General features: G+C 41.6%; 1 protein-coding gene across 2 annotated transcripts in view; it reads left to right on the top strand.

Annotated features, from left to right (window-relative positions):
• COL14A1 (collagen type XIV alpha 1 chain) overlaps window positions 1-13,009 on the top strand; it is a 173,301-nt gene that overhangs the window by 75,250 nt on the left and 85,042 nt on the right. For both annotated transcript variants that reach the window (XM_030553756.1, XM_030553757.1), the window contains exons 20-24: window positions 4,766-4,895; window positions 6,264-6,386; window positions 7,294-7,443; window positions 8,131-8,247; window positions 10,315-10,461. In XM_030553756.1, the coding sequence (XP_030409616.1) occupies window positions 4,766-4,895; window positions 6,264-6,386; window positions 7,294-7,443; window positions 8,131-8,247; window positions 10,315-10,461 (667 nt within the window). The remainder of the gene's footprint in view (window positions 1-4,765; window positions 4,896-6,263; window positions 6,387-7,293; window positions 7,444-8,130; window positions 8,248-10,314; window positions 10,462-13,009) is intronic.

The raw sequence follows: 13,009 nt of genomic DNA on the forward strand, positions 1-13,009 counted from the left end.
AGGAGTTGGGTTCGCGACCTAATGCTCCGGGGAAGTCTTGGCAGGATGAACCCAAAGTTTCATGGCAAAGCACCCTGTTTATATAGTAATTTTCCTTCATTGGGACCAATGAGTTTTGTACTGTCATGCTGTAATCAATCGTCATGTGACAAGTGCTTGTTTTCTTAAATTGTTCTTCTCTTTATCTTGTTCTTTCATCAGTCTCTCAGGGAGTTACCCCATGCTGATTTTGATCACAGCTATCTCGTCCCCATTGATGGATGCCTGCCACATCTTTTAGGGTCGTCAGTCTGCCCTCTCTGACATCTCAATAGGGGCGGGTTGCAATCTCCTGGTGCACTTACATCTGTCCTCGGTTCCTCCCTAGAACATCTGGTCTGGTGATGGCCTTCACACTTAACTTCTAACATATACATTCCTCATTCACACATAAAACAGGATTGATGTACACAAAACATTTGAACAGGAATATCAAATTGCAATGCAGGAGAAAACAATCATTGTATTCTTTTACTTGTTTCAAAATGCTAAACCTACAACAAAATGGTGACCCTAAAGGTCTGTCACTGCCTTGAAATCAGCTCCAGACACAGATTCTGGCTGATGCATCTTTACCAATGGCCCATTAGGCCATTCCTTTCTGCTTTCAGAAAGGGTGGCTGGCAGGATATGATCAAATCATACACTAACGCATTTAATACATGCTACATGATTATTCTTTATCCTTCGTGCTAAATTATACAAAATACAAACATAAAATCCTACTACTACAGTTTGGTCTAGTGGTCAGAGGAGAATCAAAGGGGAGAATTGGGGGCGTGATCAGGAGGCAAGCCAATGGTCAGAGCCAGGAGCCAGAAGTGAATCAAAGGGCAAAGTCAAGGCCATGGTCAAGAGAAAAGCCAGTGGTCAGAGCCAGAAGGGAAGGAATCAGGAGTTCAAAGGTTGGCAGGGACTAGGACTGGAGCAGAGCAGGCAAGGACCGGAGGAAGGGCTTGGCAGGAAGCAGGTCTGATGCAGTGCTAGTGTGGCGCATCTGTACGGGTGTGGGGGGGGGGTGCTGCAGCATCCCCAGGTTTTACGCGGGGCTGCAGCTGCTTGCCCTGCTCCCAGGGCTCTACTCTCTGCCCTACATGCGGGCTCCCAGCCCCAGCCCCAGCCTCTTTACCCCTGTCTGGGTCCCCCCCATCCCAGAGACACAGCCCTGCTCCCGGCTCCTGGCTTTCAGCACCCCCACTATTAAAAGTGTTCCAGCACCACAGACAGTGCTGTTATTGCTAAATGGTGATCTGTTGGCCCTCCTGAGTGATCTGGGAGCACAGTCACTTAGTGAGGATTTATTGGTCCCAACTGAGCTTATTGGATTGCTAGGGAACCAAGCCCAGAGGCAGCTGAGTTTCTGACACCTGTGACAAGTATAGTGCCAAAACAGCCTTCTGAAATGCAAAGTATTGTTCAGTTTGCAGGAGGGGCAAAGCTTATTGGGGGGAAAAAGGAGTTTTAAACAACAGACATGCATTTAGACTGTCTATCATACATGAAGTCTTCCCATCCCCTCATGGTAACCTACAGGCTTAACTTCTTCAGGTAGCCCCAGTGGGGGTATGTGTCTCTGTCTCGTTCCTCTGAACAACTACCTCTCTCTCTTGAGAGAGTCCCATTTTTTAACCGACCAGAGTTCTTTTGATCTTCTGTGTGCCTGGACCTTTGTCTGCCCTGGCATTGTCCCTTACCAACCCTCAAACATTTTTGGAAAAGTGGCTACACTTGAGCCATTTTTCTTTTCTGGCTTTGTTTTCCCCCAACGGTCCCCTATTAAACTAAACCAATATATCCATATAGTAAACATCCCAATAATCAGGTTGATGTACAGTTTTCCTAAACTAGTGCAGAGGAGCTCCAAGTCTGTCACACTACTCATGGATTGGGATCACAGTAAGAATAACACTTTCAAATTTGGGTGCTTAAGATAGATACATGTGAATCTTTATCGGACATCTCAGGAAGAAAGTCTTCATTCTAAGCTGTGCTTTACACCTACTGTTGTCAACTCTAAGTCGTGCAATATTTGGTGTTTTTCTTAAAGCTTCATCTTCTGGAGTCATATAAATACAAGGAGATTTTCATCTTTAATTTTTTAATAAAATGTAAGTTTCTAACCCTCATATTGGGGGGTGTCATGGTATAATTCCCCACTCTGAACCTTAGCATCCAAAAGATGGGGTACCAGCATGAATTCCTCTAAGCTCAATTACCAGCTTAGAACCTGTAGCGCTGCCACCAACCAGGAATTCCAATGCCTGGTACACTCTGGTCCCCCCAAAACCTTGCCTGGGGACCCCCAAGACCCAGACTCTCTGGATCTTAACACAAGGAAAGCAAACCCTTTCCCCCACCGTTACCTCTCCCAGACTTCCCCTCCCTGGGTTACCCTGGAAGATCACTGTGATTCAAACTCCTTGAATCACAAAACAGAGAGGACAATTCACCTTCCTCCCTCCTTCTCTTTCCCCCTCCCAGACTCTTCCTGAGAGAGACAGTAATCCTGACACAGAGAGAAATCAGCCTCTCTCTCCCTCTTCCCTCCTTTCTCCCCACCAATTCCCTGGTGAATCCAGACCCAGTCCCCTGGGGTCTCACCAGAATAAAAAAACAATCAGGTTCTTAAACAAGAAACTTTTAATTAAAGAAAGAAAAAACAGTAAAAATAATCTTTGTAAATTTAAAAAAAGTGGAATAGGTACAGGGTCTTTCAGCTATAGACACTGGGAATACCCTCCCAGCCTAAGTATACAAGTACAAATTAAAATCTTTTCAGCAAAATACCAATTTGAACTCCTTTCAGCCAAATACACATTTGCAAATAAAGAAAACAAACATAAGCCTAACTCACTTTATCTACCTCGTACTCACTAGTCTGAACTTATAAGAGCCTGTATCGGAGAGATTGGAGAGAACCCTGGTTGCAGGGCTGATCCCTCTGAGCCCCCAGAGTGAACAACAACCAAACACTAACAGCACAGCACACAAACTTCCCTCCCTCAAGATTTGAAAGTATCCTGTCCTCTGATTGCTCCTCTGGTCAGGTGACAGCCAGGCTCACTGTTCTTGTTAACCCTTTCCAGGCAAAAGAGATATGAAGGAGTTTTGTTCTATTAACTCTTACTTATCTGTTTATAGCAGGGTGGAAAGCTTGAAAGAAAGAACACTAAAGGTTTAAAGACCAGAATACAAAAATAACCTTACATTTATTATTTTTTAAATCTCATGATTTTTGAGCCAGTTTCTTAATATTTGGGGGCCCAACTAATGATTTTTGAACACTTGGGTTTGTCAATAACGTATACCTGAGTTTCCTATTGAAGTCAAGTATTAAACTTTGGGCCTAACAGTATATATAAAATAGAGCAAAATGTATCATTCAGGCTTATGTCTCCAAATCATTACTTCAGAATGTAAAAGCATCCTTTCATGTACGAGCTATTTTCTCTCTCATTCTGTAATCTGATGGAGTTCTCATTCATGCAGCACACTCCTATTTATGTTAACAGGAAGTGTTATTGGACATACTGGATATTCTTTCATATTCCCTGCAGTCTGGTTTTTTTCATTTTTTCTGTTTTATTTTTTTTTGACCATTAGATCAATAAGAACGGCAAAGAAAGGGATTACTTGAATATATTTTCTACTGAGATATGAATCATGTTATTGTTTCTTTTCAGTTTCATCCATATTTTATGAGGCTTTGTTAGAAAATTACTTTTTAGCTATCTCTTTGATGTCAAAACAGTAATCCTAAACTGAACCTTTTAAATACAGTGGTTTCTTTTTGGACCAGTACAAAAAGCTTTATAGATATGCATAGCATATATAATACTACAGTACAAGGCAATAGCAAAAATATATAGCATAATGGGCAATATTCTTCTGTTTCATTTGATATAGCCAGAGGTTTATTAAATTCAAATCCCAGATTAACTTTTTTCAGGTCAGTGAAAGCTTAAACCAAACCAAATAGATAATATAGATGTGTCTATGTTTTTAATAGTCAATAATAAGTTATTACTTAAAAACATAAAATAAAATGTTAGTAAAGATATTAAAACTCTAGCTATTAAAATATTTATGAATTTTGATCTGGATCACATGCCCATAAATGTAAACGGTAAAGCTGCAGGACCTGGCATTTTAGTCTAGATTCAGCAAAGCACCTAAGCAAGTGCTTTAGTCCCACTGAAGTTAAACTAAAACACGTGCTTAAGTGCCTCATGGCATAAGGAATAATCCCTAAATTATACCTAGATGGGCCTTAGTTAACAGGGACAGTGCTGGGTAATCCCTTTCAGACCAAGTGTAAGCAAAATATACAGATTCCCCTCACCCTCTATAGTGAAACCACTCTTTGGATAGTAATCATGCAGTTAATATAACCAATCTAAGGAATATTTGAAAGTTGTATTGGCTCAGATTTAGTACAGAGTGATAGTTCATACATGCAGATATAGCTGTCTATCATAGGCAGGTTCTCTTAGTACATTACTATCTTAGATATGTATAGTGAACAAGTCCGCTGATTATTTAGGGAGGGCAACTGTTGTCAAAATAGAGCATCACAAACATATTTAAAATGTAAACCAGCTCATTAGGAATAAATTGCTGTACAGAAGTGGGAGAGGTATATGATGGCAGAGTTCATATGTGTTTATAAAAGGATTTAAGAAGCTAATAATCAACCTTGTCTGTTTCTGATGTTCCAACCATCCAGGTGATGGTACCTGGAAGACAAAACAATCTTCTTCTTCAGCCTCTCCTCTCAGATACTGTATACAAAGTTACTGTCACTCCAATCTATTCTGATGGGGAAGGAGTCAGTGTCTCAGCTCCTGGAAAAACCTGTAAGTATAAACATTCTGTTTTTAGGCGGTCAGAAAGGTATGAGTAAGAGATGTTTTGTTTTGTTATTTTCTCATACTATGCAAACATCTGAGTTCAAGTTAAAATATAGGTTCAGTTTAAAAATGGAGAAATGTATGAATCAGAACTTTTATACAAGTCCCACTGCATTGACTGATAAACATCTGACTGTGACACTGTCAGATAGCAGAAAGAGAGCAAGGCCGGTCAATTCTTGGTTAAATTCTAGATAAATTCATGGAAGATAGGTCCATCAATGGCTATTAGCCAAGATGGATAGGGATGGTGTCCCTAGCCTTTGTTTGCCAGAAGCTGGGAATGGGTGACAGGGCATGGATCACTTGATGATTACCTGTTCTGTTCATTCCCTCTGGGGCACCTGGCATTGGCCACTGGCGGAAGACAGGATACTGAGCTAGATGGACCTTTGGTCTGACCCACTATGTCTGTTTTTGTGTTCTTATGGTTTGGGAGTCCACCATGGAGTCCATGTTCTGTAGAAAGTGATGATGATGATGCCCCAGCCATTATGCTGTTGGAGAGATTTCTTTTGGATGAAATATTTTTTTAATAGTTCCTGACCATTTGCAGTTGTGAAAGACCCTGTTGAACTTTTCAGCAGAATTGTTATATTAGTTCTAGCCAACTTACCAACACAGGTCACTACATTCTCTCTAACCAAATTCAGCCTGTGGATAAAATGGAAAAAAGATAGACCTACTGTGCTCTGCTAAACAGCTGGGATGTTCCACCTGATAAGTGGCTGTATTTCAATGGTATATGAAATTATCTCTGTGCTTAATTTGTGTATCACTTTCGGTCCTTGACCCTGCAGACACTTACTGCATACTTAAATATATGAATAGTCCCATTGACTTCAGTTTAGCAAGTGCATAAGCATTTGCAGAATCAGGGCCCAAATTTATAAAGCACCTTGGGATACTTTGAGTTGAAAGGAAATATATACATGAAAGATGATTATCACTGAATTCCCTTTTACTCCTCTTTTACATTAAGGCTGTGTATTAATTTGAAATTACAATATTTATTCAATAGACACAACAGTCCAAATTAATCCTTGCTATAACTCTTTTAGAAATTCCATTTTTTAATTCACTGGCATAATGCCAGGGATGAATTTCACTCAGCAGGTCCAGATCCTTTCTCAGACACATGGCTGTGGCTCCTCCGGACTTTTGGAAGTTGTGACTGTGTACCCAGGGGCAGAACTTGTCTCTTTATCTAGAGTTATGTGTAATCTGGGTTATTATTTATATGCATGTCTATCTTTTATACAAATGCTTGTAAGAGATGCAGATATGGACGCTCACAATTTGTTTTGCTTTTAGTGCCTCTTTCTGCCCCCAGAAATTTGAGGGTCTCAGATGAGTGGTACAACCGATTACGTATTAGCTGGAATGCCCCTCCGTCACCAACAATGGGCTACAGGATTGTCTACAAACCTATCAATAGTGAGTTTTCAAAATTGGTTGCTTTGGCTTCTGTTTTTGCTTTTTCAGTTTTCACATGTATTGCTAAAAGTCCCACATAAAAACACTATAACTGACTGCAGTTAAAATGCTGAGAGCCTATAGAGATACATTTTCAAAGTAGTTCACAGAGATTTAGATCCAATTTTTCAAAGTGCCCTGTAATTTTAGATGCATTAATTTTTGGATACCAAACTGTAGACTTCATTCACAGTTAACCAGGCCACATCCCCTCATTCAAATCCCTCTGAAAAACATTTATTTCATGATGTCCATAAGAACTGAGGTTACTGTTATAATGGGGAGGAAATAAAAATTAAAAAGAAAAACACTCCAGGGGCTGAATTCTAAGCTATATCCTAAGCTGTAAGCAGTGAGTACAGTTAAGATAGACATGGCAGTGTTTGCAGTTCTCTGTTCTGGTGCCAGTTATACACCATTCCTGTTCCCAGCCTCAGAGCTGCTTTAAATGATGCAGGTTTGCAATAGCCCTGTAGGGACTTGTTTTGTGGGTGGGGATCCCCAGATCCTGTTATGTCTCCAAGCCAAGGGAATCTTCAGCTGCCTATTTAGGGCAGTGCTGAGTCCCCTTTGTTCCACTGGGGCAGCACAAAAGGGGCTTAGCAAGTGCGAATGTTGAGCCCTAGATGAATGTCACTGCTGGATTCCTTAGTGCGTGCTGGCTTCCACATGTCTGTCTTCAACTATAAGCTGCTCTGGTTATGGAGTGTCTTCAATTCTGTGTACTGCACTGAGTGTGCCACTGGGGCTAAGCAAGTAATAATAAAGCAGTATGTTTAGGAATAAACCTATTTTTGACTGCAGATTATGATTTTTTTTTTACTGCCTGATAATTCCTTTAATTATGAAGTATGCTATTCTTTTTCAGTCCCTGGACCAGCACTAGAGACCTTTGTGGGAGATGATATTAACACCATTCTCATTCTAAATCTGTTCAGTGGAACTGAGTATAGTGTTAAAGTATTTGCTTCGTACTCAACAGGCTTCAGTGATGCCCTAGCAGGCACAGCCAAAACATGTAAGAATGATTTCATGCTGTTCAGATCTCTATGGACCATTTTTCCATTGTAACTTTAGCTTCACACAACTCCCTGAATGAATTCTCACATGGAATTCTTTTCCTCTTCTATGTATTTTGAGCTAGTTGTTTTCCTTTCAGCAAAGTCTTTTTTCATCAGACAGTATAGAGCTTTAAAATGTTTCCTACTGGAATGAACACAAGACAGGCCATAAAGCAGATATTGTTTATTATCAGTCAACTCTAATAACTATAAATTTGCTTAATGAAAGGCTGTTTTCTTTTTTCTGATCAGGCAATCCTTTGAAATCATCTGAGTTAGGCTTTACATCATGGAAACCTTAATCTTAAATTCAGCTTTGACAACAGTATTGTTACATCAGTAACATTTTTGCTTTTAAGTGAATTATTAACACTGTTTATTGGCCCTTCTCAAATTCCAGATCTGTGGACTCAGGATGTAGATGTTGTCTTTCTGCTTCCTGTCCTTTATTAGATATTGTTTTGGGGATTATTTTTTATGCAGGGTTTTGCATTACAATTATTTCTTTAAAATTCATTAATAAAAATGATCACTCACTTTTTTCACTTTTTCTTCTGATTTTTGGATAATTATATTGCAGCATTTTCTTGTTTTCTGGCATTTTTATTGTAGCAGTGACTGTTTGTTTTTTTGTTCAATCGCAGTGTACTTGGGCGTGACAAATCTGGATACATATCAAGTGCGCATGACTAGTGTTTGTGCCCAGTGGCAGCTTCACAGTCATGCCCCTGCATACAGGATAGTGATAGAATCTCTTGTCGGTAAGTTAGTACATCGTTACATATCCGCTCTGCTTTATAGTTTGTAGGAGTTCTGCTTGTAGAGAACCACAAACTGGATCTAAATGAAGTTTGCAAACAAAATGTCCACTCCTACAATTAGTAAAATTGTAAAAGTAATTGAATGGCAGTGTTTAAAATAGGTGGAGGAGAGCAGAACTACACAGAACCTGGAAACCAACGAACCACAAAAGATTTGGAGTAAGAGTTCCCTTAAGGTAAAAGCTTGGATAGTTATGCACATTATCTGAGCCATTTAAAGCCCTTCCCCCTCAAAGCTGCACAGCCCTTTTCCACACAACTCTGTGATCTTCTGTGTAACTACACAGGCTCTTACCTGAAACTGCCTTCTATACAGCAGGAGATCCAACAGCTTTCTGCTCCTTTACCCCCCTCCCACAGCATCTTCAGGGTCCAGCTGCCCACCCTTCTCCATCTCATCTCATCAAACCTACTGTTCTCCAGCTCCCCACTAATTCACCTGCTTAGGTTTGTTTAGCTTCCCATCCTGCAGCAAAAAGATCTAGAAACACTCCTCTAGGTTCCTTATCTGCTGCTTCCAGCCCATTGGATTGTGTGGGAATGGGCATACAGGGTGGCTCCCAAAAGAATGGAGGATGGGAATCAGTACAGTTGGTTACTTCATAAAGATCCAGAAGGGAGAATCCATGCCTGTTGAAGAAAGGGAGCTATGGTGAATGCTGTGTGTTTTACCTTATCCAAATGAGGTTCAGGGGGGCATTAACTGTATGCACGCTAATTTGCTCATCCCCGATGGACACTCACTGACTTGTTATGGTGAAAAACAATTAACTTGCATAAAATGACACCCTTAAAAAGTTTGAATAACTTGAGAAGTGGAGTTGTAAAACCTAACCAAGTCAACCAAAGACAACATGAAGAATGGATGCTAATTTGATTGTAAAATGACCCTTTTATTGTACAATTGATGGATTCAGATCAGGTTTATCTGAAGGCCTAAAATACAGACAAGCTGTTTTAAAGCAATGATCTTAGCTGGCATGAGGGAGTGCAAATTTCCATCTTACCTGGGAATTAGCCTTAATTCTGCTTCCTCAGTGCCTATTCATTATTATGTAGGACTGCAAGACATGTCTTTAATCTAGCCTGAGAGCCTTAATTTGAGAATGAACAAAAGAGCCGTTCAAATAGCTCCTTATTAACATCTGTCATGAAGAACTTTCATTGTCCAGATTGTTCTGCATCTCATTCAACCAGTTGTCAATTATCTTCATAGTATTGCTATTCAACCTGGTATGCATAAAATGGTTTTGACTTGGCAACAAAAAGGACCTATTGGCACTGTTAGTAAATACTGTATAGAATGTGTAGTATAGTCCTTCATTTCCCTGCAATGCTCCTTACTGTTACAGATGCTTACTTCCCCTAAAAGCTTTATTTTAAGTATTAAAATATCTATCACCCTGTTTTCAGTACCCATGCTTTCTCCATTGTCCATGTAATTATTCTTTCCTCCACTTGAGAATTAAACAGAATTTCCTTCAGAGCCCAATAAATATTGATCCTTAATTGGTTAAAGATGTTACTGGTTAGGTCCTTCCTGAAATTAATGAATGCACAGCAAATCCAAAGAGCAAGATGCCCAGACTGGGAATGAAATCTGATTCCAGAATACAGCACACCTCTCATTGGCATCTCTGGAAGGCCTGATCCAAGGCACCTTGGAGTCAATATGAGTATTCCCATTAACTTCAGTGGTGTTTGGATCAGGGCTTTAATGCACAGAGGGTGAATTTGCAGAGTCACCACTTGAATCCTACGTAAGCATTATTGGGATTGGTGAGCATTAAATGGTGCCCAGGCCTTTTTGTGGGCTTCTCCGAACACGGAAGAATTTAATCCAGATTGGAGGCAGCATGTGGTTCAAAATGGTTAATAAATAGAGGGTTCTTAAAGCCACTTCATTTACTGTAACATTCCCTTCCAGTTTCAGGCCATTATATGACACATTTATTCAGTAAAATGGTACATGAAATTCTGTTCTAATGGTTCCTTTTATAATTCCAGATGGGAAAAAGAAAGAAGTAACCCTTGGTGGAGAGACACCTAGACATTGCTTCTTTGAGCTCATGCCTGGCACTGAATATAAAATCAGTGTCTATGCCCAGCTTCATGAGATAGAAGGCCCTGGAGTAAGCATCATGGAAACTACATGTAAGTGAAGACTCTTAAAGGTCAGCCACCTCAGGATAACCCTTGGCTGTCCCCAGTAGGAGCAAGAGGCTAGAACCAATGTAGAGTAATCACATGAGTGCTAAAGGTTGGTTTTTTTCTCTTTCATTGTGAGTTTTTAATTGTTCTTCCCCTGATAGTGCTCAAAGGGTTGCTTCCTCCAGAGCATTCTCCTGGGAGCTAATAACCACACACAGGAATGGGGTAGCAAACGCAGCCCTCTGACAAAACAAGGGGAGGATGTTTTAGCCCAGTTCACAAATGGTCCCTTCTGGCTGTAAAATCACTGACTCTCTAAAGAGAATTTCAAAACATGGACAGCAGAGAAAACCAAAGGGCACAAAATACAGAGAACCAGTGAAAGAGTCAGATATTCGATGTTGTCATTGGGGAAAATTTTCAAAAGTGCCTTAGTGGATGAAAGTCAGTGGGATTTGGGCTCATAAGTCACCAGGGGACTTTTGAAAATTGTATCCATTATTATTTCTCAAGGAGCATAAAGTGAACTAAATGCCTCACAAACATATAAGAAGAGAGGTCTCAGCTCCAATGAGATTACAATGTAAAGAAACAAAACAAAGGATGAAGAGAAGGAAATGAAACACTTTTTCTGGCTTCTCTTCTCTCTATCTCACCTCCAACCCAGTCTTTCCTATTTTCAGTGTATTTAGTTTAACCACTAACCTAAGTGGTGTTCCTTCCCTGTAACAGGGTGGTTACCCGCTCCGGCCCTGACAGGGTTAAGGCCAGGCCCAGGAGAGAGCTGGGGCTGTAAGGGAAAGCCCAGGCTGCTTAGGAAAGCAGGCAGCCCCAAACAGAGCACAGCAGGTCCTTATAAAAGGGCTGCTAGCTTGGAGCTATAGTCTCTTTCTCCAGTCTTGGAGAGAGCAGGGCCTGGCTGTCTATAGAAAGGGCACTGGGTGTGAAGCAGGGCTGGGGAAAGGCCAGAGGAGCAGGGGAGCTCCAGGCTGGCGACTCATCAGGCTGCAGGGCCTGGTCCTAGGCCCACCCCTGAAGTACTGGGTGATAGATAAAGACAGCAGGTCCTACCCCCTTGCCTGTGATGACTGGCTCTTATACTGCAGTCTGCCCCAGGGAGCAGGGGCTCATTGCTGACTGGCAGTAGCCACCGGCTGAGGCAAGGTGGGATTAGGGGGTTGGGGTCCCCAGGGAGGGGAGACCCTGAGAGTGAGGGGTTACTGCTGGGGGACAGCACCCCAGATAACGGGGCACCAGGGTCCGGAGAGACACGGGTCCCAGCGGAAGCGACACGTCAGCCTGTAGAGGGTGCTGCAAGGCTGGAAAAAAAGCTAATTCCCAGGACGCCAGCAGGAGGCACTGCAGGGGTGAGTCACGTGCCGTTACACTCCTGTCATGGTATAATTCCCCACTCTGAACCTTAGTGTCCAAAAGATGGGGTACCAGCATGAATTCCTCTAAGCTCAATCACCAGCTTAGAACCTGCAGCGCTGCCACCAACCAGGAATTCCAGTGCCTGGCACACTCTGGTCCCCCCAAAACCTTGGCCGGGGACCCCCAAGACCCAGTCCCTCTGGACCTAAACACAAGGAAAGTAAACCCTTTCCCTCACCGTTGCCTCTCCTAGGCTTCCCCTCCCCGGGTTACCCTGGAAGATCACTGTGATTCAAACTCCTTGAATCTTAAACAGAGAGGACAATTCACCTTCCTCCCTCCTTCTCTTTCCCCCTCCCAGACTCTTCCTGAGAGAAAGTAATCCTGGCACAAAGAGAAATCAGCCTCTCTCTCCCTCTTCCCTCCTTTCTCCCCACCAATTCCCTGGTGAATCCAGACCCAGTCCCCTGGGGTCTCACCAGAATAAAAAAACAATTAGGTTCTTAAACAAGAAAAGCTTTTAATTAAAGAAAGAAAAAACAGTAAAAATTATCTTTGTAAATTTAAGATGGAATATGTTACAGGGTCTTTCAGCTATAGACACTGGGAATACCCTCCCAGCCTAAGTATACAAGTACAAATTAAAATCCTTTCAGCCAAATGCACATTTGAACTTCTTCCAACCAAATATACATTTGCAAATAAAGAAAACAAATATAAGCCTAACTCGCTTTATCTACCTCGTACTCACTATCCTGGATCTATAAGAAACTGTATCAGGGAGATTGGAGAGAAACCTGGTTGCACGTCTGGTCCCTCTGAGCCCCCAGAGTGAACAACAACCAAAACTAACAGCACAGCACAAAAACTTCCCTCCCTCAAGATTTGAAAGTATCCTGTCCTCTGATTGGTCCTCTGGTCAGGTGACAGCCAGGCTTACTGAACTTGTTAACCCTTTACAGTCAAAGAGATACAAAGTACTTCTGTGCTATTAACTTTTCTTATCTGTTTATGACAACTCCCCTTTCCCTTCCCCTTCTTTTCTTCTGCCTTGTTCCCCCAGCAGACACTTTTATCACCTCCCCTTTCAGTTTAATCCATGCCACTCTCAGAGTCTTCCTCTTGGCTTCTACGCAGTAAGAGCCTTCCCAGACTCCATCCCTCCACCTCCTATATT

The sequence above is a fragment of the Gopherus evgoodei genome, chromosome 2, assembly GCF_007399415.2.
Source record: "Gopherus evgoodei ecotype Sinaloan lineage chromosome 2, rGopEvg1_v1.p, whole genome shotgun sequence".
Taxonomy (NCBI): Eukaryota; Metazoa; Chordata; order Testudines; family Testudinidae; genus Gopherus; species Gopherus evgoodei.